Genomic DNA, 24,748 nt, shown 5'->3' on the forward strand with positions numbered 1-24,748 from the left:
AAAGGTGATCTTGTAGACCTGAATCTAAAACCATGCTGTGAAGTCGGCAACATACTAGAACTAACCACAGTTAGCGCTGGGACACATGTATTGTATTTACCTGAGTAGATGGGAACTCTAAATTTGAGCCGACCCCCTTAAATAATACAGGTTACATGCAGGTTACACACCTCTATTTACTCAAAAAGAAGAGGACTCCATTTAAGACAAATACCACCCCCACCCCCATTTCGAACATCGTGGGGGAAACCCAGTATTGGATTGAGGTAAATATGGTAACACCAAAAAAAATGGTTAATGGCAGCAGCACCCCGTAATGACCAGCTGGATCCTTTAGGAGCAGGCCCATCACAGCATCACAGGGCACGAAGGCCCTGGGTGCCTCCTAGGAGGCATCAACCCTCAGGAGATAGAAAGGTTAGACAGTAATGAACAGTGTTGCCACCATTCTTGTAAGGAATGGAAGAACGATGAAGATTAAACAGGAATTCTAATTCTTATGCAAAAAAATGGGGGACGGAGGGGGGGAGGACCCTCCCCTTGCCCCCTTCTGAGAACTACTCATGTGCACCATTAAGCAGCTATTAGAAATAGAAATAGAAACAGCTCGCCATTTTCACAGCCTGTCTATCAAGTACACCTGACAGTGTAACATGAATGCTAATTCACCAAGCTGAGATGCCGTTCCGGCTCATTGGTGGCTCCAATTAACTCTGGACTGCAAGTAATGCCCAACGAGTCCATTGCCAGAGCCCTCGTTATATCAGCACAATGAGATTCTTCTGTCTTCCGAAGGTCCAGAATTCCATATTGCTCAAGATTTCTCTCTTGAAGAATATGCTGCCAGCCAACAAAGACTCATTCTTACAGGCCGGGGGGCACCAGACAGAGGTACAGCGACTTCTGGTTCTCGGCAGCTCCAGTTGCTCCTCTCTCCCACATCCTGGCCAGTCGTAACAAAAGCCACACTGCCTGCAGGCTGGTCATTCACCAGGTAGAGCTCTCCAGGCAGGCTTCGGGCTCAGGGGTCTTTCTCAGACCTACATGGGCACGCTGGGGGATGAGCGTCGGACCTTCTGTATGCAAAGCAGATACTCTGCTATTGAGTAATGGCCCCATCTCTCTCCAACAGTACATGGAGCAGAACCAGGGAAGCACGGGAGTGGTAACATTACAGTAGGAGGCAAACGCTACTAGATATCACAGACCAGTTGCAGCCATTACTTTATTCAGCAATGGCCATGCATTTACTATCAGGTCTAGTTTACCCGATTCAGATTCTATCAATCTGGAGAAGGTTCACCATAGGCAGGAAGTCTGACTGATTTATAAGATCAGCGTATGATTGGATGAAATATTCAATGAATACATCTGCCCTCATTACAGAGACATTCAATTATCTGTTATAGCTCCAATTTTAGTGAAAATCCCAGGCAGGTCAGATAAATTTTATATCCTTTAGTATTTTAAAAAAACATTTTCTAGTATTCTTCTGCTGTATAATGATTCTTATTATTGGTTGTTATTTTATTTTGTGCTGGTTTATAACTAACAATAAACTAAAGTAAAATCAATACAATAATATGGTTGCATTGTTGGTGTTTTCTAGTCATGGAACGTTAGCATTAAAATCTACATCTCTGTGTGCATCTATATAAGCTAAGAGTGCAATGTTTAATTGATGAATTGGAGTTCTATCAGCTGAAAAACCTTTGAGCCACTACAAAAGGTACTCCCAATAATCAGGCAGCAGATTTCTGGGGCGAGGGGGGAGTATTATTTTGAATACGAATTCTTATAGCTGGTACTTTCCCCCTGTGATTTTAAAAAGAACTTGTATACAAACTTTATCAGAATTCTACTCCTAAGATTATACCTTCTATAACACATGTGCATTACCTAAAACCAAGGAAAGTATGCTTGTTTTTAAACATGTGTAAATGTATGCAGATTTAATTGATTAATCAATCACGGGAAACTCACACAACTCATCAACTAAACTATATTTAATGAGGAGACACATTGTGAAAAGGGAAGATGCTGTTTTGGCGAAATCTGTTTCTTGATTGTGCAACTCATATCATAGCCTGGATCTTTCAAAATGGCTCCGTGTTTTCAGATAATAATGGCATCCTGCCATTTTTCTTTACATCTGCAAACGTAAGAGACATTCTGAAAGAACCTGAGCATTATTTATACTCTGTTCCTCGATGGATACTCACGTAGGATGGGGGGAAAAAACAACTAAATAAGGTGAGGAGCAGCAAGGTCTGTGCTATAGCCAGGCACAAATGCCCCAATGTATGAATGCACAGAATTCAGAGCAACAGATGTTCCCAGCTCTTTGAAGTCTGATTATCAAGGGACCCCGAGCAATCGTGCACAGATCGAAAACAGCCCCTACCTTGACACGGCTCACGGCTTCCTGCGCTTGCATCATTCGGATGTTTTTGGAGGGGTTGCGCTCGGAGAGCAGCTGCGTGGAGCCCAGGTAATTGGCTGCAAAGATGATGCCATCTATGAGGTCTTCGGGTTCGCAAGGCCCTGGAACTGAAGGCAGAGGAAGGCAATTATTTCCCTCCAAGACGGAGCATCAGGGAGGCAAGAAGGCACCATGAGGAACCCGCCTCCTTCCACAAACATCCCCTAATAGGCTTTCTTTTCTATTTTTCTTTTGCAAAGGCTTATCTAATTACATGGAGAATAGCACAACCACCAAGGCTAATATTTAAACAGAGCATTTGGTTCACTTAATTATGGGTGAAGAACTAGAAAGCAAATATGCAGTAAGAAACATCAGAATGCCGCTGAAGGTCACACACAAGGGACCTCGGAGCCAATCTAACACCACAGACTCACCCAGTCATTGGGACTGTTTATCTACCTCTCAAACTACCTATCGTATTTCTATATCACCTGATATAGAAACATATCTAGGCAGTGTACAAAGTTAAAACATAGCAAATGTAAAACAATATAAAACAGTTAGAATTCACAAAACAAGATAAAAACATAATATATATATATATTTTTAAAAAAACACCAGTTAAAAGCCCGGCAAAACAAGCAGGTCTTGAGGTTCTTCCCAAAAGCAAGCAGAGAAGGAGATGCTCTTATTTCAAGAGGGAGTGCATTCCAGAATCCTGGGGCAGCCACAGAGAAGGCCCTGTCCCGAGTCGCCACCAAACGAGCTGGTGGCAATCACAACCAGACCTCTCCAGATGATCTTAATAGGCGGCAGGGTTCACGATAGAACCCTGTTCCCTTGGGAATCCTGGAAACTGTAGCTTCATGAACAGGACAAAGGGTCCTTAGCAGAATTCTCACAAGCCTCAGCAAACCACAAGTCTCATGGATGAATGAATGAATGAATGTTTATTACGGTCAGTGACCCATAACAGAAACAACACAATGCAGCTCATTTCACATATACAAGAAAATATTATTTAACCAATTCATTCTAATACCATTTACTCAAACAATTTGGATCTAATCTTGCTGCCTGCTCCACAAAATTTAGCCACATTCAGTGCTATGCATTCACTACAATCTGCTAACAGAAAAGAAACATACCCATTCTCTGTTCTACCAGGGATATTCAATAAAAAAGGGCACAAGTCCCATGATTCTTTGGGGGAAGCGATGACAGCTAAACTGCTACAAAATCAACACAAGCTTGTATAGTTGCTTCCCCCTCTTAGGGGTGGCTCAGTCATCATCATGACAACTGCCGTCTAATGTCACATTCAACAGCCTTGCTGGACCCCAGGCTCACATACCCTCTGCTCGCCCCCTCTCACAGCTATCCCCTCTCCCCTTTTCTTGCTTAGGGCAAACCATGGTTTGTCATTTGATCCAAACCAGTAAACTATAGTTTGTGCTTGCCCTGATAACCAGTCAAGGAAGGAGGTCATGTCTGTGGGAGGCAGCATTTGAAGCCAAGGTTTGCCATTCTGCCTAAACCAGCAGCTGGAGGAAATTCAGAAGACCACTTTCCCCACATGTTTAGGTAGGTGAACTTGTGCACCAGTTACCCTCTTGCTGCAGCTCCCAGAAGTCACACACACACACACACACACACGCACACACACACCACAGAAATAATAAGGGAAATGTTTTAGTGGAACACAAGTTCACTTCTCCATATGATCCACATATCTGGGAGTGGTTGGGAGAGAGAGCATGGAGGCCATTTATCTGTGTGAACTGGTCCTTCAACTTTTTCATTATGCCCTGCTTTACCAGATGTAGTGGGCTAGCAAAATAGTTCACATTCCATAATGTAGTTTAATACAGTCAGATTTTAAAATACACGCGCACACACAACCCTACCTTACAATAGAACTAACGCAAATAATACTGGGCCCCTTCAAATTCAGAAGCGAGATGAGTAGGGAACTGGACCAATCCCTTCAGCCGTTTCTCACAGAGACAGTTTTCCAACCCCTTGATCACTCCAATTCCGCCTCCCCCCGCAACTTTTTTGCAGGTAGGAAAATCTACTCCCAACTGTCATACTTCATACTCATACCAATGAGTGCAAAGACACTGGTAGGATTGATACTTTGCATCTATGTTTTCAATGTTATTAAAATATAATATTATTAGGAGTAACGTATTAGATGATGTTTTATTTAGGATACGAGGAAGCTGCCTTCCACTGAGTCAGACCCTTGCGCCATCTAGCTCATAAGAACATAAGAACAGCCCTGCTGGATCAGGCCCAAAGAGGCCCATCTAGTCCAGCATCCTGTTTTGCACAGTGGCCCACCAGATGCCACTGGAAGCCACAGACAGGAGTTGAGGTCGTGCCCTCTCTCCTGCCATTACTCCCCTGCAACTGGTACTCAGAGGCACCCTGCCCTTGAGGCTGGAGGTGGCCCACAGCCCTCTGACTAGCAGCCGTTGATAGACCTCTCCTCTGTGAAGTCATCCAAACCCCTCTTAAAGCCATCCAGCTCAGGATGGTCTACACCAGGGATTTTCAACTTCGGGTCCCCAGATGTTCTTGGACTTCAACTCCCATAATCCCCAACCAAAGGCCACTGGGGCTGGGGATTATGGGAGCTGAAGTCCAAGAACATCTGGGGACCCAACTACACTAACTGGCAGTGCTTCTTCAAGGTTTCAGGCAGGAGACTCTCCCAGCCTACTTGGAGAGAGACTTTCCAAGCAGAACTTTTGTTTCTCATTATTAAAATAGCCATTCTTATTCATATTCATAGCTTTGAATATGCTAACTGGGCAAAGTTATGCTAACCCCTGCTAACTTGGCAAAGAGGCACCTTTTAATGTGGTGATTCTCTTTTATTCAACAGTGGGGAGTAACTGGCCCTGTCCACCCCCAGCACAGTACTTCCAGTGACTGTTGCTGGTGTCTGTCTTATGTTTCTTTTTAGAATGTGAGCCCTTTGGGGACAGGGAGCCATCTTATTTGTTATTTCTCTGTGTAAACCGCCCTGAGCCATTTTTGGAAGGGCGGTATAGAAATTGAATTATTATTAATTATTATTATTATTATTATTTTAGTGACCTATATTACAGCCTAGTCTCATCTTCGTCTTTTTCCTGGTCTACTGTGTTGTTTTGGTCTCTCCCAGCCCTACTCAGAGATGCTCCAACCCCTAAAGGGAATATCTTGCACTGCTTACATGGAGTCACCCATCCAAATGCAAACCAAGGTGGAGCCTGCTTGGCAAAGGCAACAATTCATGCTTGCTGCTACCACAAGACCAATCCTCCCCCCTGCTGTCCTCTCATGTGGACTTTTCATGCCACTTCCGCCAAACCCACATGCCTGTCTCTGGGGCTGATTTACTGGATTGAACTGGGCTGACAGAAATGTCTTTTGAGATCCTGGGAGCCGTCAAATGGAGGGTGCCGAGCTAGGCCTGGGGAGGCTTGGAGCCAACTTGTGCGCACACTGAAAGACTGAGAGAGGCGTGTGTCACTCGCTCCCTCCACAGCCCCAAACCGCAGCCCGGCTCTGCTGGTTGCAAGCCATCACAGAGAGAACGTTCCGAGAGCAACACTTTGACAGAAGCGGACGCTCATCACACGCTCGCTGCAGCTGCAGCCACAAGCTGTTCTGAGGAGGGACAACAAAAACCCAAAACGGAATTGGGGAGAAGAAATTAGCTGTCAAGCTATATATGACAAACCAAAAGATAAAAACTTCCAGCAGTCTCCTCTTAGGGCCTGGGAAAAACCACCGAAACCCACAGAAACGTACTTGGAGTCAAACAGGGCAAGGTTTTACCCACGTTTGCAGGCTGGAGACACAAAGGAAGACCTTCAATCCATCTAGCTCAGTATTTCCTACAAGAACCAGCAGCAGCCCTGCAGGATTTCAGACAGGGGTCTCCTTCCAACCCTCCCTGGAGATGCCAAGGAGTGAGCCTGCAAAATGAATGCTCCACGACGGAGTTACGGCCTCTCTGCATTCAAACTGGGCAAGGTAACTGGTCCGCCATTATTTTATGTATTTATCGTTAAATTTCTATGCTGCCTTTAGGAACATAGGAAGCTGCCTTCTACTGAGTCAGACCCTTGGTCCATCTAGCTCAGTATTGTCTACACAGACTGGCAGCGGCTTCTCCAAGGGTGCGGGCAGGAGTCTCTCTCGGCCCTGTCTTGGAGATGCCACTAGGGAGGGAACTTGGAACCTTCTGCTCTTGCCAGAGCAGCTCCATCCCCTAAGAGGAATCTCTTCATAAGAACATAGGAACATAAAATTGAAACAATCTCAAGGCGGTTCGCACAGAAGTTAAAACAAGACTATAAAAATTACACAGTTAAAATATTAAACTAGAATATAAAAATACAAATCTGATTAAGCGACTGAAAACAAGCACAATATAACCCTAAAAATTACAAAGCAACAGCAATAGAAACAATCATGGGTAAAAAGCCAAGATTTAACAGGCTTTCTAGAAACTGTGATGGAGACTGAGGAGCGGATACCCACCGGGAGAGCATTCCAGGGTCTGGGGGCAGCAAGAGGGAAGGCCCTGTCCCATGTGCACATCAGCTGAGCCTCCTTCATTGTCGGCACCCAGAGCAGAGCCCCCTCAGATGACCTCGTCAAGCGGGCAGCAACCCTTGGGAGCAGGCGGTCCCTCAGGTATCCCGGACCCAAACCGTTAAGGACTTTAAAGGTCAAAACCAGCACCATGAATTGCACCCGGAAACAAACTAGTAGCCAGTGCAGCTCTTTCAAAATGGGGGTGATGTGCTCCCACCGGGCAGCTCCAGATAAACCCCTAGCTGCCACATTTTGCACTAGCTGCAGTTTCCGGATATTCTTCCAGGGCAGCTCCACATAAAGCGTGATTACTGATCTCACTGAAGAACTCCTAGGAAGCTTCTGAGGCACCCCGTGGTTTCCCTTGAACACAGTCTGAAACGCACGACTCCAAAGCTGTCGGAAAAACATTGACATTTCCTTTTAAAACTTTTACAAATTAAATTCCCCAAAAGGTAAAGTCCCGTGGGGTAGCACAGGCTCCATGCTCCAGCAGTAAACAAGACCCCTCTATCAATGGCAGCTATGGGGGCAATCTCCTGGTAGTGTGGCATTCCCAGAGGCATCGGGTGGGTCACTGTGGGAAACAGGACGCTGGACTAGATAGGCTGCCAGGGGCCTGATGCTGCAGGGATGCTCTTATGTTCTTATATGGAATTCTCTGCCACGGGATGTGTTGGTGGCCACCCGCTTGGATAGCTTTAAGCAGGGCTCAGATGAATGCATGGGAGGACAGGTCTCTCAACGGCTGCTGGCCCTGTTTTCAACACGTTGGCAGTCAACCTCTCAAGATCAAAAGTTTCGGGGCAGATTCGTGCATTGCCACCAGTGGTCCCTCTAATTTGTTTCCATCTCTGTGCGGAATGAGTGTTGTCCTGGGTGGCAGTATCAAGGCAGTGCGTGCGCACGTACATTCAGAATGGGGTCTTCCTGATTCAACCTGAGCGGGATCTAAAAATGAACTGAGAGGACACCAGAAAACTTGTGAGCGTGCACACGTCTTAGAGGGGACACTGTTGAGAAGCCCAACCGAAAGCTTCCGACAGCTGCTGTGAACAGATGTTTCTCTCCCTTATTCTTTGTCAGTTTGGTCTGACTCCATTTCTAAGCAGCAGCCCATTCGTGGTCGCTCTGCCAAGCAGGGAGCATAGTGGGTTGGCTTCTGACATTGGATCTGTTAGCTACTCCAGGCCACGTGGTCCAAGCGATTTCCTTTGGCTGCCTCCCTCTGCAGAAGAGGGCAGGCTCTGACCTTGCCACTTGCTTTGCTTCTGAAAGCAAATGGAAGGGAAAGAGGCAGTGGCCATTTTAGCTCGGTAATGCTGAAGAGCAATGAAGGAACTTCTCTGGCAAGTGAAAATGAGAAGCAGCTGAGCTTGGAAACTCCACCTTTTTTGCATGCCCCTGCTAACTGAGCAACAAGGCCCATTTTTAAAGTGGCGATTCTCTTTATTTAGCAGAGGGAGAGCAACTGGCCTATTCAGCCCCAGCACAGCATCCCTCCAGTGATTGCTGCTGGTGTCTTTTAAAGATTGTGAGCCCTTTGGGGACAGGGAGCCATTTTATTTGTTTGTTTTTATATCTATGTAAACTGCTTTGGGAACTTTGTTCTTTTTGAGGTCACATTCTTACTTCTCATTTTTCATCGTCACCGAAATACGACACATATTTATATAGTGCTTTTCGACACACATTCCCAAAGCAGGAACTGTCTTGCAACACTGTGAAGGCTAACAGATTTATTGTAGCTGAAGCTTTTGTGGACTATAGTCAACGTCCGTAGAAGCATGAAGTATACATGGGTTTGGGGTGGGGGGGTGGGGAGGGACACACAGGAATGTCAGACGGCAAAAAATGCAAAAGTCTAGTCTTGTGATGTGTGCAGAAGTATACAAGCAAAACATGGTGAGGACTCACAATAGGGGTAACTGGTAATAACATCATCCTCCCAGCAGCACTCACAGGATTTCAAAAGGTGCAACATGTAGCTTAAAAAACATGGAGGAAAGAGCAACCAAATGGATGGCCCAATATGAAAGGTTTTTCAGGTTATGGCAGGGATTCCCCCAGTTGTTGGACTACAACTCCCATCATCCCCAGTCACCATGGCCTTCAGCTATTTCACTCTGCCTGGATAACATCCATAAAAACCAGCCATCTGCTCCAAGCAGTCACTAGAGCAACATCTCTCCTTGTTCACGGAGCTATTCAGGGTCCTGGACTTTTCCCTCGGAGCGCTGTCCAAGGTCAGAGTGCCTTGGCAGAACCCCTACCTTGGCCTAGAACGGGATAGTTAATTGTTTCCAGCTGATTAAGCAAGGAATTGACTCAACATGGCTACCCTACAAATAAAACTTGCTCTTCTAGACTAGCCCTGCTAAGATAAAACATACAAGGAACAATTCAGTCGTCCATAAAAAGCTTTTCTCCCTTTTGTCCAAGCTAGGTTCAGCATGAGGGTTAGAACCATTTCCCACACACAGCCCGTTAGATGAATGCTTTCCCTTCTGTTACCGAGTGCCAACTCTGTCTAATTTCACAAGAACCCGTTTTCAGGAAAGAGCTGGCTTCCCCTCAGCTAGATTTAATGAAAGATAAAAAAGCATCCATAATGTCGGTCTCAGAAAAGGGCAAATGAGATGCAGCCAAGCGAACCTTGCACCCTTCGCTGTCAACAAGATTCCCAGGGAAGATCAATCATGAAGACAAATTTAATTTCATTAGGCCAGTCATCAGCGCTGGTTATTAAAGTAATAATTAAAAGCCCCCAAGTCAGAGGGGGGCTGTAACTGTAGAACTAGGTTTGGAATAATATCCTTTGCAGTGGGAGACTTCCAAATGCCAGTTTATTTAGCCTATAGCTACATCAAGCACTGATTTCTATTAAGGGACTCTCTTCACCTAGCAGTCTGTACAAACTGGCTGGAAGGAAAGAGAAACTCCAAATTTAAATTAACTCCAAACGCACTGCACCTTAACAGTATTCTAAGTCAGTCAGGAAAATCAGCTATTAACAATTTAACATCTATATGGACCCGATGGGTCAGGCCATTTCCCAGTTTGGGGTGAGATTTCAGCAATACGCTGATGATACTCAGCTGTATATTGCCATCCCAGACCATTCTGGAGATGCTGTTTCTGTGCTTACTCGATGCCTGGAAGCTGTTAAGGTCTGGATGAATCAAAATAAGCGCAGACTGAATCCCACCAAGACTGAATTACTCCTACTCAGCCCTCGTACCGGCCAACAGCTGGATGTGAACCTTGTTTTAGATGGGGTGGTGCTGCCCTCGAAGGAGCTTGTAGGTGACTTGGGGGTCCTTTTGGACTCGCACCTCCTGCTTGAACAGCAGGTGGAGGCTGCAGCCAGAAGTGCCTTTGCCCAGCTCCATCTGATTCGTCAATTACGCCCTTACCTTGATCGGCAAGCATTACTGACAGTGACCCCTGCCCTTGTTATCTCCCGCCTAGATTATTGTAACGCCCTCTAACAAGGGTTACCTTTGAGGACGATCAGAAAGCTACAACGGGTCCAGAATGCAGCGGCTCATTTACTTATGGGTGCCAGACAATATGACAGGGTAACACCTCGCCTGCAGTCATTGCACTGGTTGCCTATTTGTTACCGAGTTCAATTTAAGGTCCTGGTTTTGACCTTCAAAGCCTTGAGGGTTTGGCACCTGTTTACCTACCGACCCGCCTCTCCCATCCAGTTACATCCCATCCGGTCAGATCTGCTCAGATGACCCTTTTGTCAGTCCCCGATTTCCGAGAGATTCGGGGCACTAGGACCCGTCAAAGGGCCTTCTCGGTTGCCGCCCCACTTCTCTGGAATTCCCTTCCCCTTGCAGATTCGTTTAGCTCCTTCCTTGTTGATTTTTAAATCTCTATAGAAGACTTTTCTGTTTCGCCAGGTTTTTACCCTGTAGTTTACCTATTTGCTTCCCCCCCCCCTTTTTCTTTTTTGTCAGTAAGTAAGTAAGAGTAAGTAACTTTATTACGATCGTAGATCAGACAGTACAACAACAACAGGAAAGAAAAGAGAAAAAAGAAAAGAAAAAAATATTACATGAGACTACAACGTATAGTAGAAACAATGTATCAAAACCTAGCCACATGGAAGGTAATCTCTTTACAGAAATTGGATAGCAAAAATTCTGAGTAAAATACATCAGAGCGCCCTGGAAACTTCCCCAGGAGAGGAGAAATTAGTTTTAAACGAGCATCACTGTAAAATTTACAAAAGTAACTAACAAATTTTGTTAGTTACTTTAGTTTTATTTAGAATGTAATTTTAATGCTGTCTTGTTTTGCATGTTTTTGTACACCGCCCAGAGTCTTCGGAGTGGTCGGTATATCAAATGTTTCAAATAAATAAACAAACAAACAAACAAATAAATTTTACTTCAGGATATGAAGGCTTTGAGAGTCTGAAGAAGTTAGTCCCAGACGTTACTGTCAGCAAAAATAACTCCTAAGTACTGAAAACCCTTCACTGTTTTACGAGTGACTGCCCCCTTAGTGTCCACGAAGGAGACCAAAAGGTTGTGGAAAGATTCATTTTAGGACCATTTATAACAAGCCATTCTTCAGCACATAGGAACATAAGAAGCTGCCACATACTGAGTCAGACCCTTGGTCTATCTAGCTCAGATTTGTCTTCACAGACTGGCAGTGGCCTCTCCAAGGTTGCAGGCAGGAGTCTCTCTCAGCCCTCTCTTGGAGATGCTGCCAGGGAGGGAACTTGGAACCTTCTGATGCTCTTCCCAGAGCGGCTCCATCCCCTGAGGGGAATCTCTTCCAGTGCTCACACTTCTAGTCTCCCATTCATATGCAACCAGGGCAGACCCTGCTTAGCTAAGGGGACAAGTCATGCTCACTACCACAAGACCAGCTCTCCTCATGGTAAGGCCACAATCCTATACACTCCCACCTGAATCTAAGCCCCACACAGTGCAGTGGGACTGATTTAGGGAGAAATATGCATAGGATTGCACTGTAAAAGTGTGTCTTACAGAAAGAATGTTCCATGAAGTTTCCTTAGGCTGTTGGGTATGATGGGAATTAGCGGCTGGCAACAACCCTGTCTATTGGTTTGAGTTTTTACATGTTGTACATGGCCTTGAATACCTTTGAGTAGAGAAGATGGCTGATAAATCAAAGAAAGAAAGATCAGAGAAGCCTCAGGACAATTCCCAAGGACCGCTCTACGACTTCAGAAATAAGCTCTACTCCATCACACCCCGACTTCTACTTTTTCTCTCTCTTCTGTAATTCTTTGCTCCCTTCTTTTCCTAGTTCTTCTTCTTCTGCCTGGATGGCTTTAAGAGGGGTTTGGATAACTTCATGGAGGAGCGGTCTATCATTGGCTACTAGCTGGAGGGCTAAAGGCCACCTCCACCCTCAAAGGCAGGATGCCTCTGAGTACCAGTTGCAGGGGAGTAACAGCAGGAGAGAGGGCATGCCCTCACCTCTTGGACTTGTGGACTTCTCAGCGGCATCTGGTGGGCCACTGTGCAAAACAGGATGCTGGACTAGATGGGCCTCCTTGGGCCTGAACCTGCAGGGCTGTTCTTATGACTGTATTCTTTACCTCTGCTCACACCTTCCTGAAGAGGACCTGCCCCACATACAGAGTTAAGTAACTTGGTGGATCTTAAGATGACATTCTCGGGAACATGGATGCTTGACAAGGGCTCTTCAAAGGAGATAATGGAGAACAAGTTCTCCTGGAAGGCAGTCTTTTCATCATTATCCACCTTCTCTTGTATTGTGTGGCCACAGAGGAGATTTGGTGCATTGTCAGGTGTCCATTTATATGGACTGCTAGTAGGCCTCATTGTTAATTGTGGCTGGGGACCATGGGAGTTATAGTCCAACAACATCTGGGGTTCAACATCTCTGCTCTAGAACACTTCCCCACCCCTAGAATGCTATGCACCATTCAGCTGGTTATATCGCACACACAGTTTCTCAAAGGAAATCTGAAAACCACAGAAGCAACTAATCCAGTGGAAAGGGAGGTATCCTTAAAGCCTCATAAATTGCATTTTACAAGATAAACACACCCTAGTTTCACCTGGGTTTGTTAGAAATTGAGTGCTATGAGCCGAGTTCAAATGTACTTACCATCAACAAAACTTGGGAAGGAAGAAACCTTCTTTGTCTGTGGGGAGACAGAAACAATGAGCCATAGAACTCTGTAGAATAAAACATCATGCCACAGAAGCTATTTATTATGAAATGTATGTTGACAGGGAAAATGTATGAAATTTTCTTTTTTAAAATGGCTGCTTCTTCCCCATTTTTTAATTTGTGCTTTCAACACAATGAGCTAGTTCAAGCAATTTATATTGACATTTCAGAGCTCGGAAAGAAAACATACATTCTGGGGTGGGTGGGGGGAAATTTTAAAAAAAGAAATCTCTGCGATTCATCTTGTGAAATGTGCTTATGTAAGCGCCAAAAAGAAAGGCAGAAAGGCAGACAAATGGATAGCAGAGGGTTATTGTTCACCCTAGATGCTACTTCATCTCAAAATAATACACTTTTTAAAAGTCATCTGTGGATAAGCGACCCAAAGTGTCAGTCCTTTTACAAGCAACGGGCACAGTTCCTAATCTTATCTGGGAGCAAGATGGGAATCTATTATCATAAATTAATATGAATGTACCTAAATGCAAGTGGAGTCACAGCCCCCTGCAGCGGCTGTTAACATCAGACTAGAGCGGACCAAAGCTGCGTGTTACATTGTTTTAATATAATTAGGTTACTTTAGGTTATTAGTATTAGAATTGGATCTTTTCAGGCTTCTTGGGTTATTGGGATGTGACCCTAAAGTTGGTTGTTATTGTGTTTAAAACAGTTTGAAGCCTACTCTGGGAAGGGCACAAGCAGATTTGGGGAGATAAGCAAGCTTTTCTGCACAAAAACAACCACCCTTCTTTCTTCAAACAAACTAAAAGGAGGAGGGGATATTTTGAGGGGCTGGTTTCTCTTTAAGGGAGAAGTCCCAGTGTGCGTGTTTGGTTTTTTGCAAGGGCTTGCTTTGGGGGCTCTGTGGCATTTAGTTGTTGTTTTTCTCTGCCTGGAGAGGGACAGGGGGAGAAGTCAGCTAGGGCTGCAGTGAGGATACTGAATGTATACCTGTTCCTGAATCAGGCTTCTCAAGGATAAAATTGTAAAGCACATAGAAGAACAGGCCCTGCTAGGGGAGAACCAGCATGGCTTCTGCAAAGGTAAATCTTGCCTCACAAACCTTTTGGAGTTATTTGAGAGTGTCACCAGATGTGTGGATAAAGGTGATCCAGTTGACATAGTATACCTGGACTTCTAAAAGCTTTTGACAAAGTTCCTCATCAGACTCTTGAAAAAACTTAGCAGTCATGGGATAAGGGGACAAGTACATGTGTGGATTGCTAACTGGTTGAAAGACAGGAAACAAAGGGTAGGTATAAATGGAGAGTTTTCACAATGGAGGAAAGTAAGAAGTGGGTTCCTCCAGGGATCTGTACTCGGACCGGTGCTGCTTTTTAATTTATTCATAAATGATCTAGAAGTTGGGGTAAGTAGCAAGGTGGCCAAATTTGCAGACGACAACAAAATATTTAGGGTAGTGAAATCCAAAACAGTTTGTGAAGTGCTCCAAAAGGATCTCTCCAAACTAGGGGGGTGGGCGACAAAATGGCAAATGTGGTTCAGTGTTGGCAAGTGTAAAGTGATGCATATTGGGACCAAAAAAAAGCCAACTTCACTATGCTGATGGGATCTGTGCTGTCAGTAATCCAAGAACCAAGAGAGTGATCTTGAGGTCATGGTAGAAAGCTCATTGAAAGTGTTGACTCAATGTGCGGCAGCTGTGAAAAAGGCCAATTCCATGCTAGTGATCATTAGGAAGGGGGTTGAAAATAAAGCTGCTAATATTATAATGCCCTTATACAAAACTATGGTGTGGTTGGAGTACTCCACACTTGGAGTACTCTATACAATTCTGGCCATAACTAAAGAAGGACATTGTAGAACTGGATATTGCTGGTCAACAACTGAAATAAAGCTATCCTTGCAGAACTAGAAAAGGTGTAGAAGAAGTCAACCAAAATGATCATGGGCCTGGAGCACCCTCCTTATGAGGCAAGGCTACACCTGGGGCTTTTTAGTTTAGAAAAAAGACAACAGTGGGGAGACATGATAAAGGTCTATAAAATCATGCATGGTGTGGAGAAAGTGGATAGTGAGAAATTCTTCTCTCCCATAACACTAGAACCAGGGGTCATCCCATGAAATCGATTGCTGGTAAATCTAGGACCAGCAAACAGAAGTACTTTTTCACACAACGCATAATCCACTTGTGGAATTTTCTGCCACAAGATGTGATGACAGCCAACAACCTGGATGGCTTTAAGAGGGGTTTGGATAACTTCATGGAGGAGAGGTCTATCAAAGGCTACTAGGCTATAGGCCACCTCCATCCTCAAAGGCAGGATGCCTCTCAGTACCAGTTGTAGAGGAGTAGCAGCAGGAGAGAGGGCATGGACTAGGTGGGCTTCCTCGGGCCTGATCCAGCAGGGCTGTTCTTATGCTCACCATTCACTGTGTTTGCCTGAACCTCTGTCATCTGGTCAGTGACCGTAATGACAAAGATTCCAATTCTAATGATGCCGTCCGAGTCTGCGCCCACCTCCCACATAATCACTTCCCCTTCCTCCAAGCTCCAACCTTTTAACTCACAGACAACCCAAAATCAGGAGTGTGCACAATCTATTACCATAAATTATAAATAATTTGTATTGTTTGTATTATAAACAACCTATTCTCATAAATCGATTATCCGAAATGCTTCTTAGCCTCCCCTTCTACCGAGCCTCTGCCCTTTTAACGCCTTTCTTCAATTCCATGTTTTACTAATATGGGACAAAGAGTGTGGCGAGAGGCCGGAAAAGCTGCAGGGGCCCCAATACTTGCCTCGGGCATATTATTGTTGTCAATTGGTCCGTTGAGATCCGACCGCTGCTGCTTCCTAGGCTGTTCCAACCCGTTGCACACCTGCAAGGGAAGCAGAAGGACACAGCTTTTCATGTCTGGTAGTAACTTGCCTAGGGAGCAAGAGGTTGCCGGTTCAAATCCCCAGACTATGGGAAACACCTATATTGGGCAGCAGCAATATAGGAAGATGCTGAAAGGCATCATCTCATACTGCACAGGAGGTGGCAATGGTCAACCCCTCCTGTATTCTACCAAAGACAACCATGGGCACCAGGAGTCGACACCGACTCGAGGGCACAACTGTACCTTTACCAAACAATAGTTGGGGGGGGGGCAGCGGATCAATAGCCTCGTTCTTTATCACTGCCTCTTGCCCATGAGCTTTATTGCTTCCCCTGTAGAAACAAGAGCTGATCTAGCCATTGACGATTTCAGAGCACAACAGATACAAAGCGTTGCATTTTATCAGCTTGGCATAATTACAGATAATCAGCTGGCACACAAACAATATGACATAGCAGGCATTCAGACATAACACAAAAAACATAATTATATCACCACGTGTATTTTAAAATAAGTCTGTGGTTGTAAGAAAATGATAAATCACAACATTTCATTATGCAGATAACATGAAAAATAAAGTCCCATATGATTCAGGTTACAGCATGCCAATCCAGTAAGCCTTGAAATGTGAGGAGCTAAACCTGGGTTATCTGCCTCTAACCCAGGATTGCATGATGTGTGAACCACAGCAAACGCTGCAAGCCGTAGTAGGCTGAATTTGGACAACCCTGCTTCTAATCCTTGCTTTTAACCTGGGTTAGTGAAGAACAGGGGCCCTGGTGCCCACTTTTCTTAGTGTCTTCAGGTCCTGGCACCAGGCCGCCATGTTTGTGAGGGAGCGCTGCGGCTCGAGGGGCTGCTAGCTGTGAATCTGCCACTCTGCACAGCACACTCTATGGACCCATGCTAGCAATGGCTTGAAAAGAGCTGGGTCGGTCCACCTCCTGCCCGCCTTGTGGCCATTCAGATCGTGGCTGCTGATGTCATGGGGTTTCCCGCCTCCTGGCCACTTGGTACTTTGTGAGCAGGTTCTCCCAATTCTCGGGGAACTTCCCTGATCCAAGCTCGCTGCTGCAGCACTCACCCATGAAGGGGGTTGCAGAGCCCAACGGAAACTCTGCTCATCTGTCTAATACAGGGGAAGGACTCTTCCAAGCCTCAAACCACCCTTTTCCAATTGTGTGCAAGCACCTAGTATCTTTAAAAGGGGAGCCCCATATTGAATCGTTGTTGAGTTTTCACCTGTCTGGTCTCAGATGTACCTATTCATTACTCTTTCTCAACAAGTCATATTTTATTTAACCCAGTCTGTTCATGATGGGACAGCTTTAGCCCGTCCCATAGGCCATACAGTCTTTAAGGTTGGCAATGTCCCTGCAAATGAGAGGACACCTCCAGCCAGCATTCCCCAAGCCATGAAGTGTTTAAGAACTCCCCATCACACCAAACGCAGGCCTTAGGGTCAGGCATCTACAAATCCACTTGCCAGCTCGCCAGCGGTGAATGCCTGGGTTTCCTGGCAAGCAGGAAACCCAGCACCACACAGATCTCCGCCCCTGACATCTCCTTTGCACTGCCATTTTTGAGAAGGTAAGAAACAGCAGGGACCCTTCCCAGGCAACAGGAGGGGGTTCCCAGTGTTTCTTACCTTCTCCATTTCCCAGTGCAAGGAAGGAGACCGGCTTCTCTCCTAAGTCTTCTGCCTGTGTGTCATAAAAGGATTGGAGGGAAGAGAAGGGATTGGTGGCGACCACAAACAATGGCTGGCTACTGAAGGAAGCCTAAATGTGTGGATCCCTGCTTAAGATGCTCACCAATCACTATCCTGTTTCCCACTCTGCGCTGTACCTGCAGTTGTGGCCAGGAAAGGAATCTAATTGAACGATGCAACGTGATTCGATTGCTTTCAGCTGGGAACACAGTTTTGGACTGTGTGAATGGCCTCAGAGTTTAGTGTGAGGTAGGCAAAAAGGTTCCCCTTCACTGGCCAATCCGATAAAAGTCCCCTTCCACTGGCCAATTAACAAAAAAAAATCCTAGTTGGCCACCAAAAGCAAAACCAGCCAAAACCCACGCTATGGTCTGGGATGGGAGGGTGGGAGTTGCCTCTCCAATGTTGAATGGGTGTCTGGACTGCACAGGCAAAAGTTCTCAAAACCATGCCCACCCATATCTCCGCCCAGTCAAGGCTTCCTCCCAAATGCCCTGGGTGGTATTAAAAGCGAGGTTTGGGGCAAGCTAGCCATGCCTAAGAAACACTTGGGTGCATGGGTGGATTTTGGCAGCCCTTTGAAGGAGAGAAACGAAAAGACCTGCACCGCTTAAGGGCAATTTCCAAGCTGGATAACTCCCGCCACCCAAGCACAGCAGATGGACAGAGGAGCAACACGGACTCCACATCCCCTGAAGACCCATAAACGACATTCCAGCTGAAAGCAATCAAATCACGTTGCATCGTTAAGCTAATAAGGTGCAACATGCATGGAAGCCTGGCGAAACACATTCCTAGACCGGAGACAAGATGTCGAGGGCTGTAACTCCGCCAAATGGCATCGGAATTGTTTCCAAAACCAGCAGGCGGGATTAAATCAGAAAGGCTCTGCAGAAAGGCAGGATGGCCGTAGGGTTCCCAGAGCGGCATGGCAGCACAGAGACTGGGCCCAGGATGTTAAAGGACAGGCGGTTGGTTTCCTCCGTTCTTCAAAGGCTGTGTCAGGTCTGATCACAACACACCCAGTGGCACACACAGACAGACCCACAGATCAAAGGCACACTGAAAGCGGAGAAGAAGAATACCAGATTGTTTTCAAAATCAATCACGATAAATAAATGGGATTGTTTCCGGGATAATGATAATTTAGAATTAATGGGGCTCTCAGTGGCTAGATGGAGCTATCAGTGGCTAAATGCTGGCTAAAAGGAACCCATGGCCTGCAGAAACAGCACAGGTTGCTGGGGCAGTCTGCTGGAACAGAGGAAGCTGTCTTCTACCGAGTCAAACTATCGGTCCATCTAGCTCAGTATTGTCTACACTAGAGATTCTCAATGTTGGGTTCCCAGATGTTCTTGGACTTCAACTTCCATAATCCCCAGCCCCAGTGGCCTTTGGTTTGGGATTATGGGAATTAAAGTCCAATAACATCTGGCGACCCAACATTGAGAATCCCTGGGCTACACTATCCGGCAGCGGCCCTCCAAAGTTACAGGCAGGAGGCTCTCCCGTCCCAGCCCTGCCTGGAGATGCTGCCAGGGAGTTAACCTAGGGCCTTCTGGCCCAATCCTCTAAAGCAAGGATCGTCAACGTTGGGCCCCCAGATGTTCTTGGACTTCAACTCCCATAATCTCCAGCCAAAGGCCACTGGGCTTGGGGATTATGAGAGTTGAAGTCCAAGAACATCTGGGGGCCCAACGCTGAAGATCCCTGCCCTAAGGGGAATATCTTACAGCACTCGGGTGTAGTCTGCCACCCGAATGCAAACCAAGGCAGACCTTGCTTAGCAAAGGCACCAATCATGGTGTTGCCTTCACATCCTGCCTGTGGATTTTGCAGAAGAATCTGGCTGGCCACTGTGGGAAGCCACATTGTTTGGTCTGATCCAGCAGATTTCTTCCTAAGTTCTTAATATAGCTAAATGAAGCCTCCATCTTCAGAGGCAATCTACCTCTGAGTACTAGATGGCTGTGGCAATGTCTGCTGGGATTTCAGAAGCCAGGAGGGGTGGCTAAATAATATTTTCAGGGGTTGGGGGAGACGTTGTCCATGACTTAAATAGCTTTAAGTCCTTTCCCATGACTGGCAAAAGCAGAATTATGCAAAATAGTAAGCACTGTAAAATAATGCAAAGAGAAAATAATGCCAATCAGTTTATTTTGCAACTTTTATATCATCATCCTCAGCCACAGAGGCCAATACTCAGGAATGATGAGAGTCATCGTTAGGAATCTTCCAAAAACTTCCCAGCCTTGGTGGTGGCCCCTCAGCACCATTGGAGCAAGTGTCCGTAGAATCGGGCAAGGCCCTTGAAATGACTATACCTGGCTTCGGGAAAGGGCAGGGCCACCGGGCCAGGTTGCCCAGCCTGAGTAGGAGGCTATAAAACCCAGCAGTTCCCCACACTCTGCTGGAGCAACGTCCCTTCTGCTGCAATGACCCAGCTTCTGCATTTCCAGGGTCCTGCTGTCCTGTTGTTCTGGGAGCTGTCCAGGACTGAGGCATCACCTGGAGTGGGATATTTATGCTGTAACAGACCAGCGTGGCTAACTCTCTGGAAAGGAGGCTGGGGTACAGGGACTGGTCCAAGGTTAACTAATGAGCTTCATGGCTGAGTGGGGATTTGCATGGAAGGAGAAGGAAGGGGAAGGGGAAATGACACCACACCAAAAAGCTAAGAGGAAAGTGGTGGGGGGCGGGATTTCAAAGATGCTAAATGAATGTTAATCAGTTATTTATTCAATCAGCGCCCGATGCGTTTCAAGCTCAAGAGTGCTCTTCCTTAGAGGCAGCTGTAGAACAATTTATAAAATAATATACATTTTGAAATTTTGAATATACATTTTGTATAATTGCTTTAAGGAAGAGAAAATTACACTAGAATATTGTGGTAAGATTATTTATAACTTAGTTTAAACATAAGAGTAGCTTGGCTGGATCAGGCCCAAGGCCTATCTAGTCCAGCATCCTGTTCCCCACAGTAGCCCAGCAGATGCCTTTGAGAAGCCCACAGGCCAGAGCTGAAAGGGGCATGCCCTCTCTCCTACTGTTACTCCCCTGCAACTGGGATTGAGAGGCATCGTGCCTCTGAGGCTGGAGGTGGCCCCCAGCCCCCAGACTAGTAGCTATTGACAGACCTCTCCTCCATGAATTTGTCTAAGCCCCTCTGAAAGCCATCCCGGCTGCTGGCTGTCACTACATCTTGTGGCAGAGAATCTCATAGGTTGATTATGTGTTTTGTGAAAACGTACTTCCTTTTGTCAGTCCTAAATTTCTTGGCAATCAATTTCATGGGATGACCCCTGGTTCTAGTGTTATGAGAGTGGTGGGGGGACCTTTTCTCTATGGAGGGTTTTAATAGACTTTTATACTTCAGAAGTTATTATTTATTATTATTCTTGCATATACACACACTTTTTAAAAAAATGTACAATATTTTATAAATGTTTACAGCTGCCTCTGAGGAAGAGGACTCCTTAGCTCAAAATGCATCAGGTGTTGATGGAATAAAGAATTAATATTCATTCGGCATCTTTGGAAATTCCACCCCCCACCCCCATCTTGATCTGAATGGAAGCCCATTGTCCCGTGATGGTGAGGAGTCGGCAGCGTTGCCCCAGCTAAGAAGCGCATCATGCAGTTCAAGGACTTTTAAGTCCGGCTTCTTTCCCTTTTTCACCGATTCCTTCTTAATGCGGCCCATACACTGCTATTCCCTCCCCCTCCCACCCCCAGCTCAAGCGCATGGCTCACTATACTTGTAACAATATCTCAGCACAGAGCTTCATGTTTTATTTGAACAAATACCAGCAGGAGAACAAAGGGGCATGTTTCTGAGTGTCTGATAAAAAGAGAGACCTTTACGGCCAACTCATATGTGAGGCTTCTAAGTACATCAAAATGCAGGTAACGATCCTGCTTTTCTGGGAGGAACAATAAAACATGGCAGCCTTATCACAATGCCATTTCATAAATCTATGCTTGCACAATTTTCATCTCAAAAAGGATATTGCAGAACTGGAAAAGGTGCAGAAACAGGCAACTGAAATAATCGAGAGCCCAGTGGAGCAACTTCCTTACAAGGAATGGCTAAAATGTTTGGAACTTTGTAGTTCAGGACAGGGGCCTCCAGATGTTGTTAGACTACAGCTCCCTTTGTCCCCAATCACAACAGCTGAATTGGTAGTGATGGGAGTTGTAGTCCATCTGCATCTGGGAACCCCAGTTTTGGAAACACTGCTTTAAAAGATGTATGAAAATGAGGGGAACAAAACAGAGGTTTATAAAATTGTGCATGGTGTGCAGAGATGTTTCCTGTCTCTCATAATACCAGAACATCTAATAGCATTAATTGGCAATGGATTTTGCACATGCAAAAGAAAGTCCTCCAAACAATTTATGGAATATGTAGGGAAATGCCTTCTACTGAGTCAGACCATTGGTCCATCTAGTTTGGTAATGTCTACACTGACTGGCAGTGGCTGTCCAAGATTTTATGCAGGAGTCTCTCCCAAACCTACCTGGAGATGCTGCCAGGGACTGCATCTGGGACCCTCTGCATGCACAGATGCTCCATCACAGAGTGATAGACCCTTCCGAATTCACTACAGGTCCAGTGCCATAAAGGTAGGAACATAGGAAGCTGCCATATACTGAGTCAGACCCTTGGTCCATCTAGCTCAGTACTGTCTGCACAGACTGGCAGCGGCTTCTCCAAGGCTGCAGGCAGGAGTCTCTCTCAGCCCTCTCTTGGAGATGCTGCTGCCAGGGAGGGGACTTGGAATCTTCTGCTCTTCCCAGAGCGGCTCCATCCCCTGAGGGGAAGATCTTCCAGTGCTCACACATGTAGTCTCCCATCCATATGCAACCAGGGTGGACCCTGCTTAGCTAAGGGGACAAGTCGTGCTTGCTACCACAAGACCAGCTCTCTTCTCCATAGCATTCAGTCATGGAGAAACACATTTGATTGTTGAAAGAGAAAGAATTTCAAGGTGTTTCCCAAACACAAAGAAACAAGCTGTTCTAAAGGTCAAACAACAGAAAAGCAGCCCCCAAAGGTGGCATGTTTTCCCAGCACTGAAGAAACAACAACACCCTCCACCTTTTGCAGCCTGTGCATCTTCTGCTTCCTAGGAATCCACGATGAGTCATTGGTATGCACAGGCTGGAGATCTTGCCCCTGTTGGGCAGATCTTCAAGTGGAAATAAAAGGCATCAAAATGCAATCACAGCTTTAATCATCTCTTCCAGAAAAAGAAAAAAGAATCCATGCGGCTTCCCACAGACAAGGAGAATGAAAATTTCGTGCACGGTGTTTGTGTTTGGCAGCTGAACTCAGTCAGCCACCAAAATACATCCGTCTCGTTCTTAGAGCCTGATGCAAATTGGACATGAGCCAGTTGGAGTAGACAGCAAGGTCTGGGGGCACAAGCGCTTACTGGGGCCTTTCAGCATGTTATACCTTTATTGTCCTGACCACTGGGCTGCAGCGGCCAAATTTACAATGGGGTGTTTTAAGAGCTTTTAAAACTTGGACGGAGAGCAGGTCTTGTGGTAGCAAGCAAGAACTGTCCCCTTTGCTAAGCAAGGCCCACCCTGGTTTGCATTTGAATGGGAGACTACATGTGAGCACTGTAAGATATTCCCCTGAGGGGATGAGGCCACTCTGGGAATTCAGCATTCTGTTTGCATGCAGAAGGTTCTAAGTTCCCTCCCTGGAATCTCCAAGATAGGGCTGAGAGACTCCTGCCTGCAACCCTGGAGAAGATACTGCCAGTCTGTGTAGGCAATACAGAGCTAGATGGACCTCGGAAGGCAACTTCCTATGTTCCGGTGTTCTAAAAGCACAAAAACCACTAGGCAATTGTATCATTGTCAGAAGAATGGAAATGAAAATGGGCAGAAATGTCCTCCAAAATTTACGTCATTACCACCATTTGTGCCTTGTTACTCCTGTTACTCCCACCCTGGACCTGATCCTTTACTCTAGGCCAGGGATTCTCAAACTTGGGTCCTCAGGTGTTATTGGACTTCAACTCCCATAATCCCCAGCCTCAGTGGCCTTTGGTTGGGGATTATGGGAGTTGAAGTCCAATAACACCTGAGGACCCAAGTTTGAGAATCACTGCTCTAGGCCAAAAGGACTGCAATTTTACCCTTATGGTTTGAGGGTAAGGATAAAGAAGGGCTGGACCCAGAGAAAGTTGCAAGTGCAATAATGTTATCCCCTGTTCCTCATCTCTAGGGAGTAGACATTGCCAAAAATCACTACAAGCATTCATACCTGAGATGTTGCCAATGGTCAAAATGCCAGATTAGGTGGTCAAATCCAGGTGTGTAACACTTTGGACTGGGATAGGGAGGCTTTTTAACACTCCTCTATATAAAAAGCTCCATGTATGAAAATAAAGCTAGCAGGTCTGGGAAAGCGCTTACTCGGCCATTCTCCCTGGTGTTCCTGTTCACTACATGGAGAGAGTTATTTACCAAGGGAGAATTCAAAAATATCAACCACCCATTTGCAGTCCGCAGTGGAACAGATAAGAATTCTGCTGCTTCCTTTGATCCCTTCATTCTGCAAACCTGTGCTACTACAGACTGCAGATGAGAAGCGTCACATATTTTTGAGCCTCCACTTTATTTAAAAATATTAAAAGCCTGCAGGTAGAAAACTAGCACAGCTGAGAACAAGTTAGGCTAGAACCCTGATGCACTAAACCTCTACATGCAGAGAAGCAGTCCAATCCAGCACCTCAGGATTCTTCCCCCTGATTCTGCTTGCACACATAGACTAGGTCTGAGTCCCTAAACCAGGGGTGGGGAAGTTTGCCACAAACATGCGTGGGTCATTTTAATATTCTGTTCCACAGCAGCCTGTGCAAGTAACCTGTCAAGGGTCACATGTGCATAATTGCCCCTTTAAAACAAAGCTGTATCATGCTTTGGTGCTCATGGTGAAAAGGTAGGTG

The 24,748-nt window shown here is 45.8% G+C and overlaps 1 protein-coding gene across 5 annotated transcripts in view; it reads right to left on the reverse strand.

The window, feature by feature from the left end:
• APBA2 (amyloid beta precursor protein binding family A member 2) overlaps positions 1-24,748 on the reverse strand; it is a 162,756-nt gene that overhangs the window by 43,001 nt on the left and 95,007 nt on the right. For all 5 annotated transcript variants that reach the window (XM_053273174.1, XM_053273175.1, XM_053273171.1 and 2 more), the window contains exons 3-5: positions 15,986-16,066; positions 13,154-13,190; positions 2,405-2,550 (exon numbers count right to left, since the gene is read on the reverse strand). In XM_053273174.1, the coding sequence (XP_053129149.1) occupies positions 2,405-2,550; positions 13,154-13,190; positions 15,986-16,066 (264 nt within the window). The remainder of the gene's footprint in view (positions 1-2,404; positions 2,551-13,153; positions 13,191-15,985; positions 16,067-24,748) is intronic.

The sequence above is a fragment of the Hemicordylus capensis genome, chromosome 10 (genome assembly GCF_027244095.1).
Source record: "Hemicordylus capensis ecotype Gifberg chromosome 10, rHemCap1.1.pri, whole genome shotgun sequence".
In the NCBI taxonomy this organism is placed as follows: Eukaryota; Metazoa; Chordata; class Lepidosauria; order Squamata; family Cordylidae; genus Hemicordylus; species Hemicordylus capensis.